Genomic DNA, 12,948 nt, shown 5'->3' with positions numbered 1-12,948 from the left:
CGATGAACAAAAAAAAAATATTTGTCCAGTGGGGGGAAAAACACAGATGTAATAGAAAATGGAAAAATTTGTCTTCTAAAAACTTACCATTTCTGGATCTCACATTCCAAGTAAACAAATTCGGAATTTCAGCAATTTTGCACTTAGGTCCAGCTTAGCAACTTTCACAAACAAACATTCATTGAAATATACTCTAAAATTTGAACAGACACATCACCGGATGCCTTTTCAGTATATTCTAAAATATCAGCAACGAGTTTGCCTCAATAACAACTGTAATTCATTTACGGCAATATTACAGAAGGTGTGCTATAACGCCGATAGGTCACTAGCAGCTGCATACAAAACAAATTATTTATTTCAAAAAAAGAATTATTCCCTGAGGCAACCCATACCTAACGTTGCACATTATTTTTCATCATCTGGCATAAGTTCATAATGTCAACCAAACAATAGACAGACTTGTAAATATGGCTGCAGAACAAATACTAATCGCCTCGTCTAACTATGAATTTAACGAATAATTGAATATTTAAATAACTCGATTTATTACAAGTTATTAAATAAACTAATTATACAAATCGCTAATGTAAGACCATTTTCTTGTCAAAACACAAAAATGTAAACCGGAAAAAATATTGTAACTTTTGAAAACTACACAGACATCACATCCGCTCTATAGATTTACTAACCACGTACTTTCCATCACATAACAAAGATACGTTAAAATACGAAATATGATTGGTCCATTTTAATGAAAAAGCTAAAAATTTGACAAGTACAATAAAAACGCTTTAGTTGGAAAGTTTACCGTTAGAGGGCTTAAGAACTGAAAAAAAGTAAAAATTTTGAATTTCCTTATTTTTTTAAAAAATATATTTTGTGAAAGGATCGAGAAAATAATGAGATGATTTCCAGGCAAAGAAGAACATTTAGCAAAGTTTGATTTCTTTTTACCATAGTCATGAGTTGAGCTTGTAAAACTCGATTCATTTGTACCTATCAGTGAAGTTTAAACATTATTCAAATAAATACAAGGGATACAATGGTTTTTCTACTGCAATAGGACTACGAAGCACAGAGTAATTTTTCAGTGTTTAGATAATTAGCAACTCACTGCAGCTGTAGTTGTTACAATTAACAACTATTGCACCGGCTACTACCAATTTTAGGTAAGCATATTATTGGTTGATAGCAACATCGTAACTTCAATTACCAATGAAGAGAGGAAAGGACATTCCTTGGCTCCACCCATTGCCCTGCACTGCTGCGAGTGACGTACTGAAGAGTGAAGATGCAGAATTAATCGTTCGAGTTATTTCCCTTTACATGCGTGTTTGTGTTTTGAAGGTACCCAACCTAAATTATTAATATTAAGCAAGAGCAATTTCTTTTGTATATATTGCGTATAATTGACCGTATTTGTGTGTATCCAAATTCTGATATTTCTTTTAAAATTATGTTTTTTTTTGTTTTTGTTTCTGTTCCTTACAGATGTTATAATTGTTTCTATTTTAGATTTATTATTGTTGTTGAATAGATTTATACTTGTTGTTTCTAATGAAGTTCTAAAACGTATTTCATACTTTGTACATGTTTCACGATATGCTTTGCAGCAGCAATTCGATTTCTCGTTTCTTTCTTTTTTTATTTTTACTATCCTAAAGTTTGAAGAAAACCTCTATTTGTTTCAATCTCAAGCTAATTTTTGTTTCTGTTAGTTATTTAAAACCTAAATTTTCTGATTGTCGTGAAAAAGTATGCAGTTAAGCTGTTGAGCAGTGATTTGTTTATGTACTTTTATGAATTATATTTAAAATTCTTAATACTTGCTTGTTTGCTCTGAAACGCATCTTTTTGTATACAAAAGATGTATACAAATATATATTTTGTATACAAAGACTGTTTGGGAGTGCCATAATGCACTGGTAAGACTAGCTGGCAGTGATAGGGCTTCCCTTTACTGGGTTCCTGGTCAGCGTGACATTGTGTGCAACAAATTGGCAGATCAGTTAGCTAAGCAGGGCTCCAATGCACCATTTGTGGGACCCAAGCCTGCCCTACAATGCAGTAAGAACTACTGCAAAGCAGTGGCGGCGCTAGGCGTCGGCGAGTGCTAGGCCTGGCGCAGATAGGGCCTCGCAAAATTTTTAGAAGTAAATTCTCAGAAGTTTTAAGAAATTTCCATGTTTTCAATTGAAGCACTTATTAAATACAACAGACACAAAAGTAATCAAAATAGTGCGTGCATGGGACACAAACCACAGAGCCAGCCTTAGCAAATGCAGGGTCCAATTCTGTCGCGGCTGAATGAAAAGTATTCAATAGCTACAGCTTATTGATCGGCCAACTCTATTTCCCCCACCACCGTCCTATTTCTTTTCTTTTTTCTATTGTTTCCTACGTTCGTCTAAAAATAAGAAAATATTCAAAATGCTGCTCTTCCGAACTCCTCCCCCCCCATACATACACGGGCAGTTCTCAAAAGGTGGGAACAAAAAAGTTAACTTTGAGCAATTTCAAAAATTTTCGAATTTGACATCAATTTTGATTTTATTCTATAGTATGCATACCTAGAACACAATATATGAACATGAAAAGACAGCAGGTATTTGTAAAAATTGTTAATTAGCAAATTAAATCAGCAATCTGTAGGTAACAGATTTTGGACATTGTTTTCCTGTAGGTAACGGATTTTGGACATCATCATAACGTAAGTTTCACCATTTTTGACAATTGTTAATCTGATTTTTAACTTTTCCAATGAAAATTTTATTTACTACTTTTTAAATTTTGCAATTTAATAATAAAGAGGATATTAATGAAATACTTGAATGGCTATACATGCTGCTCCTTACATTTAATAAAGTTTTGGAATGATTTTGAAGAAATTGATGCAAGGTTAAAAAAAAGCTTCAAATTAAAAATAATACAATTGTAAAAAGTGACATCAGTTTTAATAATGAATATTTTTTCTAATGTCATAAGAATTAAAATGATGTCTAAAAAAATTATTGAAGAAAGAAATTCGTATTTCTATTTGGAGATCGTTAAATTATGTTTCCAAAAGAAAGAAGAGAAAAAGAATTCTAAAATAATAAAAGCGGAAAAAAAAAAAAAAAAATTGCTAGCGCAGGTGATAAAGTCGCCAAAACTGGTACAGCTGACGATAAACTACATTTGTCAAACTGGAATCCCCCTCTGGTAACCTTTAGCTTATCGTATACTGTGTTGTCGCCAACGGAGGTTTGCTTGGCGATTTTAGCGCAAAATGGCTTTCGGTTCGATCATAAGCAGCCATGTTTCTACTGTAATTTATGTATTGTTCAATGTGTAACATATTAATTATGCAAAATACTAATGGATTAAAGAAGATAACATTATAATAACGTTTTTTATTGAGGTTAGAAGACAGTAGATCATCAAAAATTATGAATAAATGGACAGAATTATCGGCGTCAAGATCGTAACGCCATTTGGACATCTCACATGTACGTTTAAAAAAAAATATTTTTCTTTTAAGATACTGCATAAAAGCTTATAAAAACACTTTTAAACAATTAAAAATTGATTCCGAGGCTCGATAAACACCTTTAAAATGAAAACATCATATACTTAGTTCTCAAAAAAAAACATTGTAAAGATCATAAATTTTGGACATGCATCAAATTTCAAACTTACTATTTTCTAAAATCGTTTACAAAGTGAATAATCTGTCTTTACTTTTGTTATTTGTGTAAAATATTAACAAAAAATTATTCAGTGTAAGATTCATACCTTTAAATTTTTTTTGAAACGTATGGAAATAATTTTTAAAAAATTTTCTTTAATGGTACATTTGCTCAGTTAACGTTTTGGTATGTCCAAAATTGCGCCTTTTAGCAAAGAAAATATTTTTTTAAGGGCATTTAAAGAGCATTTTTTCCATAATTTATGTCAATTCTTGTCTCTATACAGTATTATAATTTAACTCAAAAATTTTTGATTTAATTAAAATGAAAGTTATTTGGTGTTGAAGCTTCAAAGTTGAGGTCTGTGTTTGCTCCCACCTTTTGAGAACTGCCCACACACACCGAAAGCATTATGGAGCATCTGAAATTTCGTTTCCGGGTCTTTAATTTTGCGATATTTCCAGCTTAAAGCCCCCAAATACTCAACAACATCGAAAATCGCTTAAAATTGCATTTTTGTAGCTTGAATTTCAAAAATTACCGAGCCTAATATTACAAAATATGGCCTTATAATCGTATTTTGAAGGCTTGAATTTCAGAAAATATTCAGGCAAGCGTCCCCATACCGCCTTTCTTTTATATCATAAGCAATTGGGTTTTTTTAAACTACATTAAAAAAAAGTTTAAGTGGAATGCCTCCTAAATATAAATATTGCTAAAGTTTTTAGGACAATAATTTTCAAAAATTTTCGATGGAAGAGCTCTCTTCCTTGTCTAAAAATCTGTTTTTGAAACTTCAATTTTGAGAATTTTCAGGGGATGGATTTTGATCTGTTTTTTTTAAACACACACATATATATATATATATATATATATATATATATATATATATATATATATATATATATATATTTTAAAGAATTGATCTGAGACAATCTCTGACCCTAAAGTCAATAAATATGGCCTATAATTGCGTTTTTAAGGCTTCAATTTCTAGAAATTTCCACCGAGACCTCTGTACCTCTTTTCCCCTAACATCAGCAAAGAAAGCTTAAAACGACGCTTTTAAATTACAAATTTCAAAATTTTATGGGGGAAAACCCCCGGACCCCCCCCCTTTATATCAGGTTCTTTTTTTCCTTCAACGTGCCACCCCCTTCCCCCACCACCAAGAAAGCTTCATTTTTATTGCGCTACTGGTCATGAAATGTTTCCTAGCAATTAAGTGAATTAGGAACTTAAGTGCCAATATTTAGTACAAAAATTAATTCCATGAATTCAATTATTTGTCTGAGAATATTTTATGATTAAAAGGGCCTCGCAAAACTGCATCGCCGACGTCTATTTTTGCTCTTGCGCCGCCTTTGCTGCAAAGAACCTTCTTATGAATGAATCATATGGCCTGTAGCTTCAGTCCGACTCTCAAAGGACAGGCCAAGACTCGGAACCAGCAGCCTCCCTGGCTTAGATCCAAGGAACTGCTTAATTTGAGTAGAAATGAGATCAAGTAGTCTGTGGGTTACTAACTGGACATTGTTCTCTTAATACGCATCCTAATCTGATGGGTGTTACTGACAATCCTTCGTGTAGAGGATGTCATATGGCTGATGAAAGCTCAATTCATATGCTATGTGAATATGATTTCAACTCTGTGCAAAGATTCGAGCACTTGGGATACCACTATGTAGATCCCTGAGCGGTCATTCCAAGCTCGTCAGCTTGCGAGATCGAGATTCTCGCTCATGTGATCGGTTGTGACGTAGAAATGCCACAAACTAGTATTCTAATCTACTCGAACTTAGCTTGCAGCTAGGTTCGAGTGGATTAGAATACTACTTTGCAACATTTCTACGTCACAACCGATCACGTGAGCGAGAATCTCGATCTCGCAAGCTGACGAGCTTGGAATGACCGCCCTGGGAACTCCTAGAATTTTGGTTAGGCAACTGCTGAAATTTATTTCTGTCACTGGGCTCTTTGAGTGGTCTAAACGGGGACAGTACAATAGACCTGAGGTCTCAGTGCTCGCGCTCATTTCAAGCGCCCCTCTTTTCACTTCATACTTCATACAAAAGATGTTTCTCAATGTGTGCACTTTTATTTAATTTCCTATTGAATATTAATTGCTTCGGGGTGCATAATTAAAAAATATATATAAAAATGCAGATTAACCTCAAAAGCATAGAAAACAATGTCTGTGCAGGGTCTGAAATTAGGTTCAAATTTTTGGGGGTATGTCCCTCTTTCGGCCCACTTTTGGGGAGATTTTCACAGTTTAAGGAAGAATTACACAAGTTTCATGTTTATTGAACTATGAAGTAAGTTACCACCCTTAAGCCAGAGCTAAGGCAGAACTACATGCAACATACCATCAGCCTGGTTGTTCATTCCAGAGACTGCAGTTTTGTCTTTAATATGGACTTTCCAATCTGGAATAGTGAATAACCGAGTTGTAGGCGGGAGTCATCTCATTGAAGCTGAGAGTGAACAATTTGAAAGCTGAAGTAAATTTAGCCTTTTAGTGAGAACCAAGCTTATAGAAATAGTTTTAACAAAGAAAAAAAACAGATTATTTCATCGGATCTTTTCGTTTCGTGCCAGACCTTATTTGAATTTGCCGATCACCCTCAAAAGTTTCCCCCTGAGCTGCAGGTCTCGACTTACTAAATTGTTACGTTCCTTTTACTATTTTATAACTGAGATTGAACAAAACACTATATTTCTATTTTTATTTGAAAGTGATTACTTGAAAATGTTAGGCAACAAAACCGTTTGCTGACAGTCGCTAGTAGTTAATTAAAAAAGCAAGCAAACTGAGGGACGGCTACAGAAAGTTCGGTAAGCACTCAAGCTAGCCGATTACCATAATGGCAGTTATTTTCTCATTAGTAGCTATTTATACATGTTTTGTTGCCTAACATTTCAATTGTTAGTCAGTTTTTTATAAATGCAAGGAGAGTCAGTGAAAATGAAAGAAAAAAAGAAGCCTGCTGATCAAGGAGTAAGTTCAATAATTATTGCAAAAAAAAGTCATGCTGCGGATTCTACATTTGGACAAAATTCTGTGAAATAGCCCATTAATCTTCCAGAATTGAAACAAGAACTCCTAGTGTTTAAACAAGCTCTTTCGGGAGTAAGTTCCGACTTAATTCAGGTCCCCTTTGCAGATCATTCAAAGTCATTCCTAGTGAAGTACTTTAAGGCCATAGAGATTTTGATTTGTGGTGGCTAATTTTGCTCTACAATATGAGGGGATTTTTTTCATGAATGAAAAAGTTCATAAAAATTTCTTTTCACAAAATATGGACCTTCATTCAGGTAGAACTGTTAGAGGAAGTGAACAAAAAGGGGTTGCTGTTTGGTGCCAACATATGCTACTGTCATCAATTGCTTATTGGATTAGCGATTTTTTTGGGAGCATATCGCTTATCTATTTGGCACTGTTTTTGCCCCTCGATTGGCAATCAGACAGCAGTATTGCCTAGGGTTGCATTGCCCTTGCATTTACAAAGGTTATTTTTTTAAAAAGATCCTTTACAAACCTCATGGATCACCAAAAACCAAGAACTTAAGCCTACATAAAAGCTGACTGAAGATTTGCTCTACCAGATTATGTTTTGTTTGTATCTCGAACAGAGAGAATTTAGTTTTATGCAATTAACAATGCTTCAACGGAATAATGAGTTATGTGGTGAACAGACCAATCACCACATGGTGTACTGTACACTGTGCTTGTGCATTATCTCGCTATGCATGCCAGGAAAAAAAAATCTTGCATTATATATTGTAAACAGGGCTAAACTCAAAAAGTGTAACAAAAAAAAAAGGCTAAAATTAGAAAGTTTAGTAAAATATTAGAACATTTACTAAAATTAAAGAAAATCTTTCATTTTAGTTAAATTTAATTTGTAGAGCATAGGATCAGGTTACAAATCATGCAATTTGCTATAACAGTTTAGGGCCATCGCCGACTTCTATTATAGGACTATTCAGTAATCATATTAAAAATCATCAATTGCCACCTGACTTGGGCAGCATTAAGCCACAGCAGGCAAACCAAGCTGGGATCAGGGCCCTCTAGTTTATTTTATTTTTTAAAAAAATTAAGCATTTTTTCAAACATCATCCCTATATGTAATGTATATTGTTTTACAGGTAACTCCATATAAAGGTTTTCTAGTGAAGTGAGTAACTACAGAATTCTGCCGAAATGGTTAGTAGTTTGCCATAGATAATTTCAAATTTGTTCTGGTTTGTTTTCATTATTATTATTGTTTTAAATTTGATGTATATTTGATGGTCTTGGTACCAAACAAAACTACGGGAAAGTAAATGTTAATTGATTAATTGAAAGTTTACATATAACATTAACAATAGATTTCACATGCAAATCAAGAAATTTATATTTGCAGAATGCGAATGCAGCTGCCCCATTCACAGTGCAATATAATTATACCAGGGACTGCAGTTCAGGGTCAGGGTTCAAAACTAAAATTAGCAAGATTTTAAAGTGCTATTTTTATCAGCAGTTAGAATTTTCTTAAGAAAAATATGCCGTGCGTGGAAATATTTTAGTATAAAAATATTTTCACTTTTAATGGGGAAAATTCGTTTTGAATTGCACTTAAACAAGATAGACCTGCATTGTCCATCCCTAGAATTTCAGCAGGACACGGAGGTGACCCTGTTATTAAGGGATGGTGTGTATTTGCCCCATTTCGTACCTACTGCAGGGTGCTGACAGAATCAGAAAGCAAGGGAAAATAAAAAAAAATCAGAGATTATTGATTAAATGAAAAAAAGAAAATCATATGTGCTTTGCAAAATTAAGTACCATAATTTCCTGTCCATTATCCATGGAATATCTTTAAAAGTGTAACATTAAATATGTGCGGATGATACGCTGCTGTGATTCTTTGCCTATGATTATGCCATGATATCTTATTCAGCCTGAATTTTCTTATTATCAGGGTATCCATGCACCTGGAAAGCCATGGATTTTGACCGATTAGGTGCACAATTTACGCATCTTATCTTTTTTTACACGTCAGTCCCAATTTTTCACTCATTTCGAAATCTGGTTGCATCCACTTCTACAACACTCGCTCGTTCTTCTTTACTATGTGATTCTACCATATAGACATTTATAATTATGTGTTTAGCATTATTTTTAGCCTTTCTTATATGCTTATTTTTTAGTTGATGAATTGCCAATGTCAAATTTTGCACTGTCATCAAACTCGGAAAATTTAATTTGCATCGGTGTTGATTCAATCATAAAAATTATCATTAGTGTCACAAATTGATAAGGATTTTAGAAAATAAAATCCGTCTAATAGATTATTTAAGAATGTTAAGAACATTGATAAAATATAGAAATCAGGGAATTTTCAAGAGTAAAGTTTTTAAAAAGTCCAAATATGTTGCCAATTACACAAATTCAGGAATTATTGCAATATTTGTAGCCTGTCCTAAAACTTAGGCTAGAATATATCTGGTAATGTCTAGTAAGTTAATAAGTATTTATTTTATTTTATTTTATTTTTCTTATTCATTAATTTTATTCATTGTAAACTTAATTTTAGTGATTTCTTAATTATTGCTAGTCACAGATTTTTTAGAAAAATATTAACTTTTTAAAAAAAAGTTTTAGATTTATTATTTGTTTATAAAATAAAATATTTCTTTTAAAAAATTCAAAAAAATAAATATCAAGCTTAAATATTTCGCTGTTCATCAATAATTTTAAATCATTAATGCTGCATGCTTGAATTTTCTTTTGTTTTGAAAAAATCACCTTGAAATGAAAACTTTTTTCCGTATTTTTAGTGATTTAAAAAATTGTGTATAGTATCAGATTTTTCGGAGAAAAAATGATAAATTTGTTTATGTGTAAATTCTTGTTTTTTAATTATAATAGTAGCTGAACTAGTAACATTTCACTTGCGTACGAATTTTTAGAAACCTATGTCTAAAGCATAGATCAGGTGGTTGCAATTTAATGTTCACAAAACACAATCCTATAGGCTAAGAGGAATTGGTCTTCATTTGCAGTGATCAAGAAATTAATGTAAAACAAAAACTCTGATTTTTGGCACACTTTATGTTATTTTTAATAGTTTGCATTGCGATAAACATCCAATAAGAGTCTTTTCTACGTCTATCTTGCAAACAACAAAATGGCAACTTAGCAAAAAATTCAAGATAACAGATTTTTAAATTTTGCAATAACTTAATTAAATAATGAAAAATCGCCAATCAACTATAAGTTACACAGTTGTATTTCTGCCTTAGCCCTGGCTATAGGGCGGTAATTTACTGAATACAACTATAAGTTATATGAAATAATCAGTTTTCAACACATTAGAATCTAAAGCAATGAAAATAAAATAATATTCTGGGAATGAAATTTTGTATTTTTCAAGGAAATAGTAAAAAACATCCGGAAAAAAGGCACATTTGCACAAAGCAGCAGATTAAAAAATTATTTAAAAAGTTCTCTTATTACATAAAAATCTTCTGTGTGGACGTTTGTCACCATAAGACTTTTAAACGACTGGACCGATTTTGATCAAATTTTTTGTGTGTAATTAAGTTGTGGCGAGCATAGTTTAGAAGCGCGATGAGGCGAATTGAAAACGTTTTTGTTAATTAATTTAAACATTTCATGGTTGTATCTCCCAAATGATTAATATTTATTCTAACCTGTTGTTGAACGAGAACTGAAATAAATATTTAATCCGTTGCCAAAGGACAATAAGAAAGCCAGCTCTCCTTTTTGTAATGAAATATCCTACTGTGATATGTCAATTGAGAATAGATAAAATGTAGAGAGAAAGAGAGAAGCCTTTTTTCATTTCTTGAAAGCAACGATTTTAGGTCCCGAGATATATTTTAAAGTAAAGTACTGGAAGTTTGACGCGAAACGTGTGTTCTGTCGTCGTAGTTGAACTATCTGACCCGATCGGTGCTTTAGGTTTTCCTAACCAAATAATCAGAAAGTACCGTACCTAGCAACATTTGTTTCTCTGCGCAAATCCATCTGAGTTTTGACACCAATGTCAAGAGTACTTTAAGGATTATCAACCTAATCAGTACATTATTAAGGGAAAAGTGGAATTTAAAGACGAAACAAATTTATTTTAGTCCAACAGGATAGCTCTGTACACAAAAGATCAGTGCAGTGTAAGATTTTTATCTTTGGTGGAAAGAACAAATTAAGCAATATATGAAGATCATCCATGCACAAATTAAGCAATAGTACAAATTAAGGAAAGATAGCTAGTGAGACAAATGTTCAGCAATAGAGAGGGATTTAAAAGTTTTCGTTTTAAAGATCGGACCACTAATCGGTTGGAGTTCGCTTCGCTTTATGATCGACTGGATTACAGTAATGTGGTGACTTGGGGACTTTGGCCATATACAATAGAGTTACATGATTGTTATTTTACATTTTAAAGCTATTGTTAATGTAATTTATTGTATTTTTTGTTTATTTGGCGAAATATTTTAAATTGCAAAGAATTGTTTTTGGTTTTTATAGAGTGTTTAGTCTTTTAGTTGAAGAAGGTGTTTATTTTACATCGTTAAGTGGGGGGGGGGGGGGGATTTTCACTAATTTAGGGAACTGTTTTTACTTTTATCATTTTTTTAAACTATATCCTTTCGATTGTTTTATTCTTTTTCATATGGGGGACGTTGCAGCGGGATTTCCTGTTTGTTCTAAACGGGTAGTTAGTTTTTTACACTTAATATATGAAATCAATTTTTACCCTTTGAGTATGACTGAAGAAACAAACCATACAATCTATGAAGATCTTTCAAGCAAGCGAGAAAAAATAGTTAATAAAACAACTGCTCAGTGGGCATTAGATAAATCAAGTAGTAATAAATACACTCATTCTGACACCAATCATCTTAAAAACATTTTCTTTTTACATATTTTTTCAACAAAATGGTTCAAACACTTGATAGTTTATTGAAATATTTTTAACTTTTCAATTTACAAAGTTTGAACAGAACAGTGTCTGTTGGATCCTCTAGTTAAGCTATAACTTTCAATAAATAGCAATTGCAAATGTTCTTTTTTTTTTCTAATATCTTTGGTATGATAGATGAAAAAGTTATCTTTGTACCTCTTTTTTGCGATTTACAAATTTATTATTCTTATCAAACATTCAGAAGCGTGTCCAAGTTTTTTCAGAGTCCTTTTTTGTGAAAAATCATTGAATTTTGTGAAAAAAAAAATTATAATTTTGCAAAGTAAAGAAAAAAATTTTTTTTTTCTGAAACCAAAATTTGGAGATGGTGCAAACTGCATTCATTGGAACTTTTAGTTGGGTGTTTTTCCTCTTTTCCATTGAGAATATCATTCTTAAGGGTTTTTCCTAGTATTTGGGGGGTGGGGGGGGGAAGCATAGCTCTCTGGGAGATAGGCTCCCTTCAAGCTTGAAATATCTTTGTACCAATCTACATTACATTAAATTTTACTAGAAATGTTTTTGTACAGTATTTAAAAAAATTGAAACAAAAGAAATAAAATTCAGGCAGAAGTTTAACATTTAACTTTTGACCCAAGACACTCTTAAACTTTTGTTTAAAACTTATAAATTTCTTAATTTTAATAAAAAAAAAAGATTTTATTTGTTTACCTCTTACAGGGTTGCCACACACCTGGAAAACTTGGAATTGTCAGGGAAAATGAAAATCATCTAAAATGGTGAGGGAAATGTCAGGAAAAATCACAAATTATTGAAATTTCTGAAAAAGTCAGGGAATTGCTTCCCAATTTTTCGATCTGATAGGTGAAACTGCTGCGCCATTTGGGCAAAAATGCTGAAGTACGGTAAACGTCACAATCCAGATATGCGAATTTTCCTGTAGGCGAGATGTAATAAGGTTACAAAAAAAAAAAAAAAAGAAAGAAAAAAAATACCCACATGAAAAAAAAAAAAAAACCCAAGCCATGCTTAGCTAGAAGTTACGAGTATTTTCTACAGTGCTCTGTGGACTTATTCTTTAAGGGCCTTCATTCTGCATTTTTTCCCATAAAATAAATGATGTTCATAAAAATTTGAAGTCTCAAAATTTTTGCTTTTACAGGTTAAAACTTTTTTGAGAAACATGCCAACATTGAAACTGTTGCGTTGCCGAAAATTTGCTATGTTATTTTGAGATTTCAGTCCTTTAGTAATCAATGTAATTAAATTTTTAATTTGTCTTGACTCAAATACAGATTACAGTGATTGATTATTTTTTAAGCATTATTTGGTTCAAA

The 12,948-nt window shown here is 32.3% G+C and overlaps 1 protein-coding gene across 1 annotated transcript in view; it reads left to right on the top strand.

Annotated features, from left to right (window-relative positions):
• Positions 1-1,250: 1,250 nt before the first annotated feature.
• LOC129226079 (protein LTV1 homolog) overlaps positions 1,251-12,948 on the top strand; it is a 32,399-nt gene continuing 20,701 nt past the window's right edge. Inside the window, exons 1-2 of the mRNA XM_054860667.1 lie at positions 1,251-1,350; positions 7,827-7,884. Coding sequence (XP_054716642.1) covers positions 7,882-7,884 — 3 coding nt within the window. The 5' untranslated portion in view covers positions 1,251-1,350; positions 7,827-7,881. The remainder of the gene's footprint in view (positions 1,351-7,826; positions 7,885-12,948) is intronic.

The sequence above is a fragment of the Uloborus diversus genome, chromosome 7 (assembly GCF_026930045.1).
Source record: "Uloborus diversus isolate 005 chromosome 7, Udiv.v.3.1, whole genome shotgun sequence".
Classification (NCBI taxonomy): Eukaryota; Metazoa; Arthropoda; class Arachnida; order Araneae; family Uloboridae; genus Uloborus; species Uloborus diversus.
This window is presented reverse-complemented; position numbering and strand designations above follow the sequence as displayed.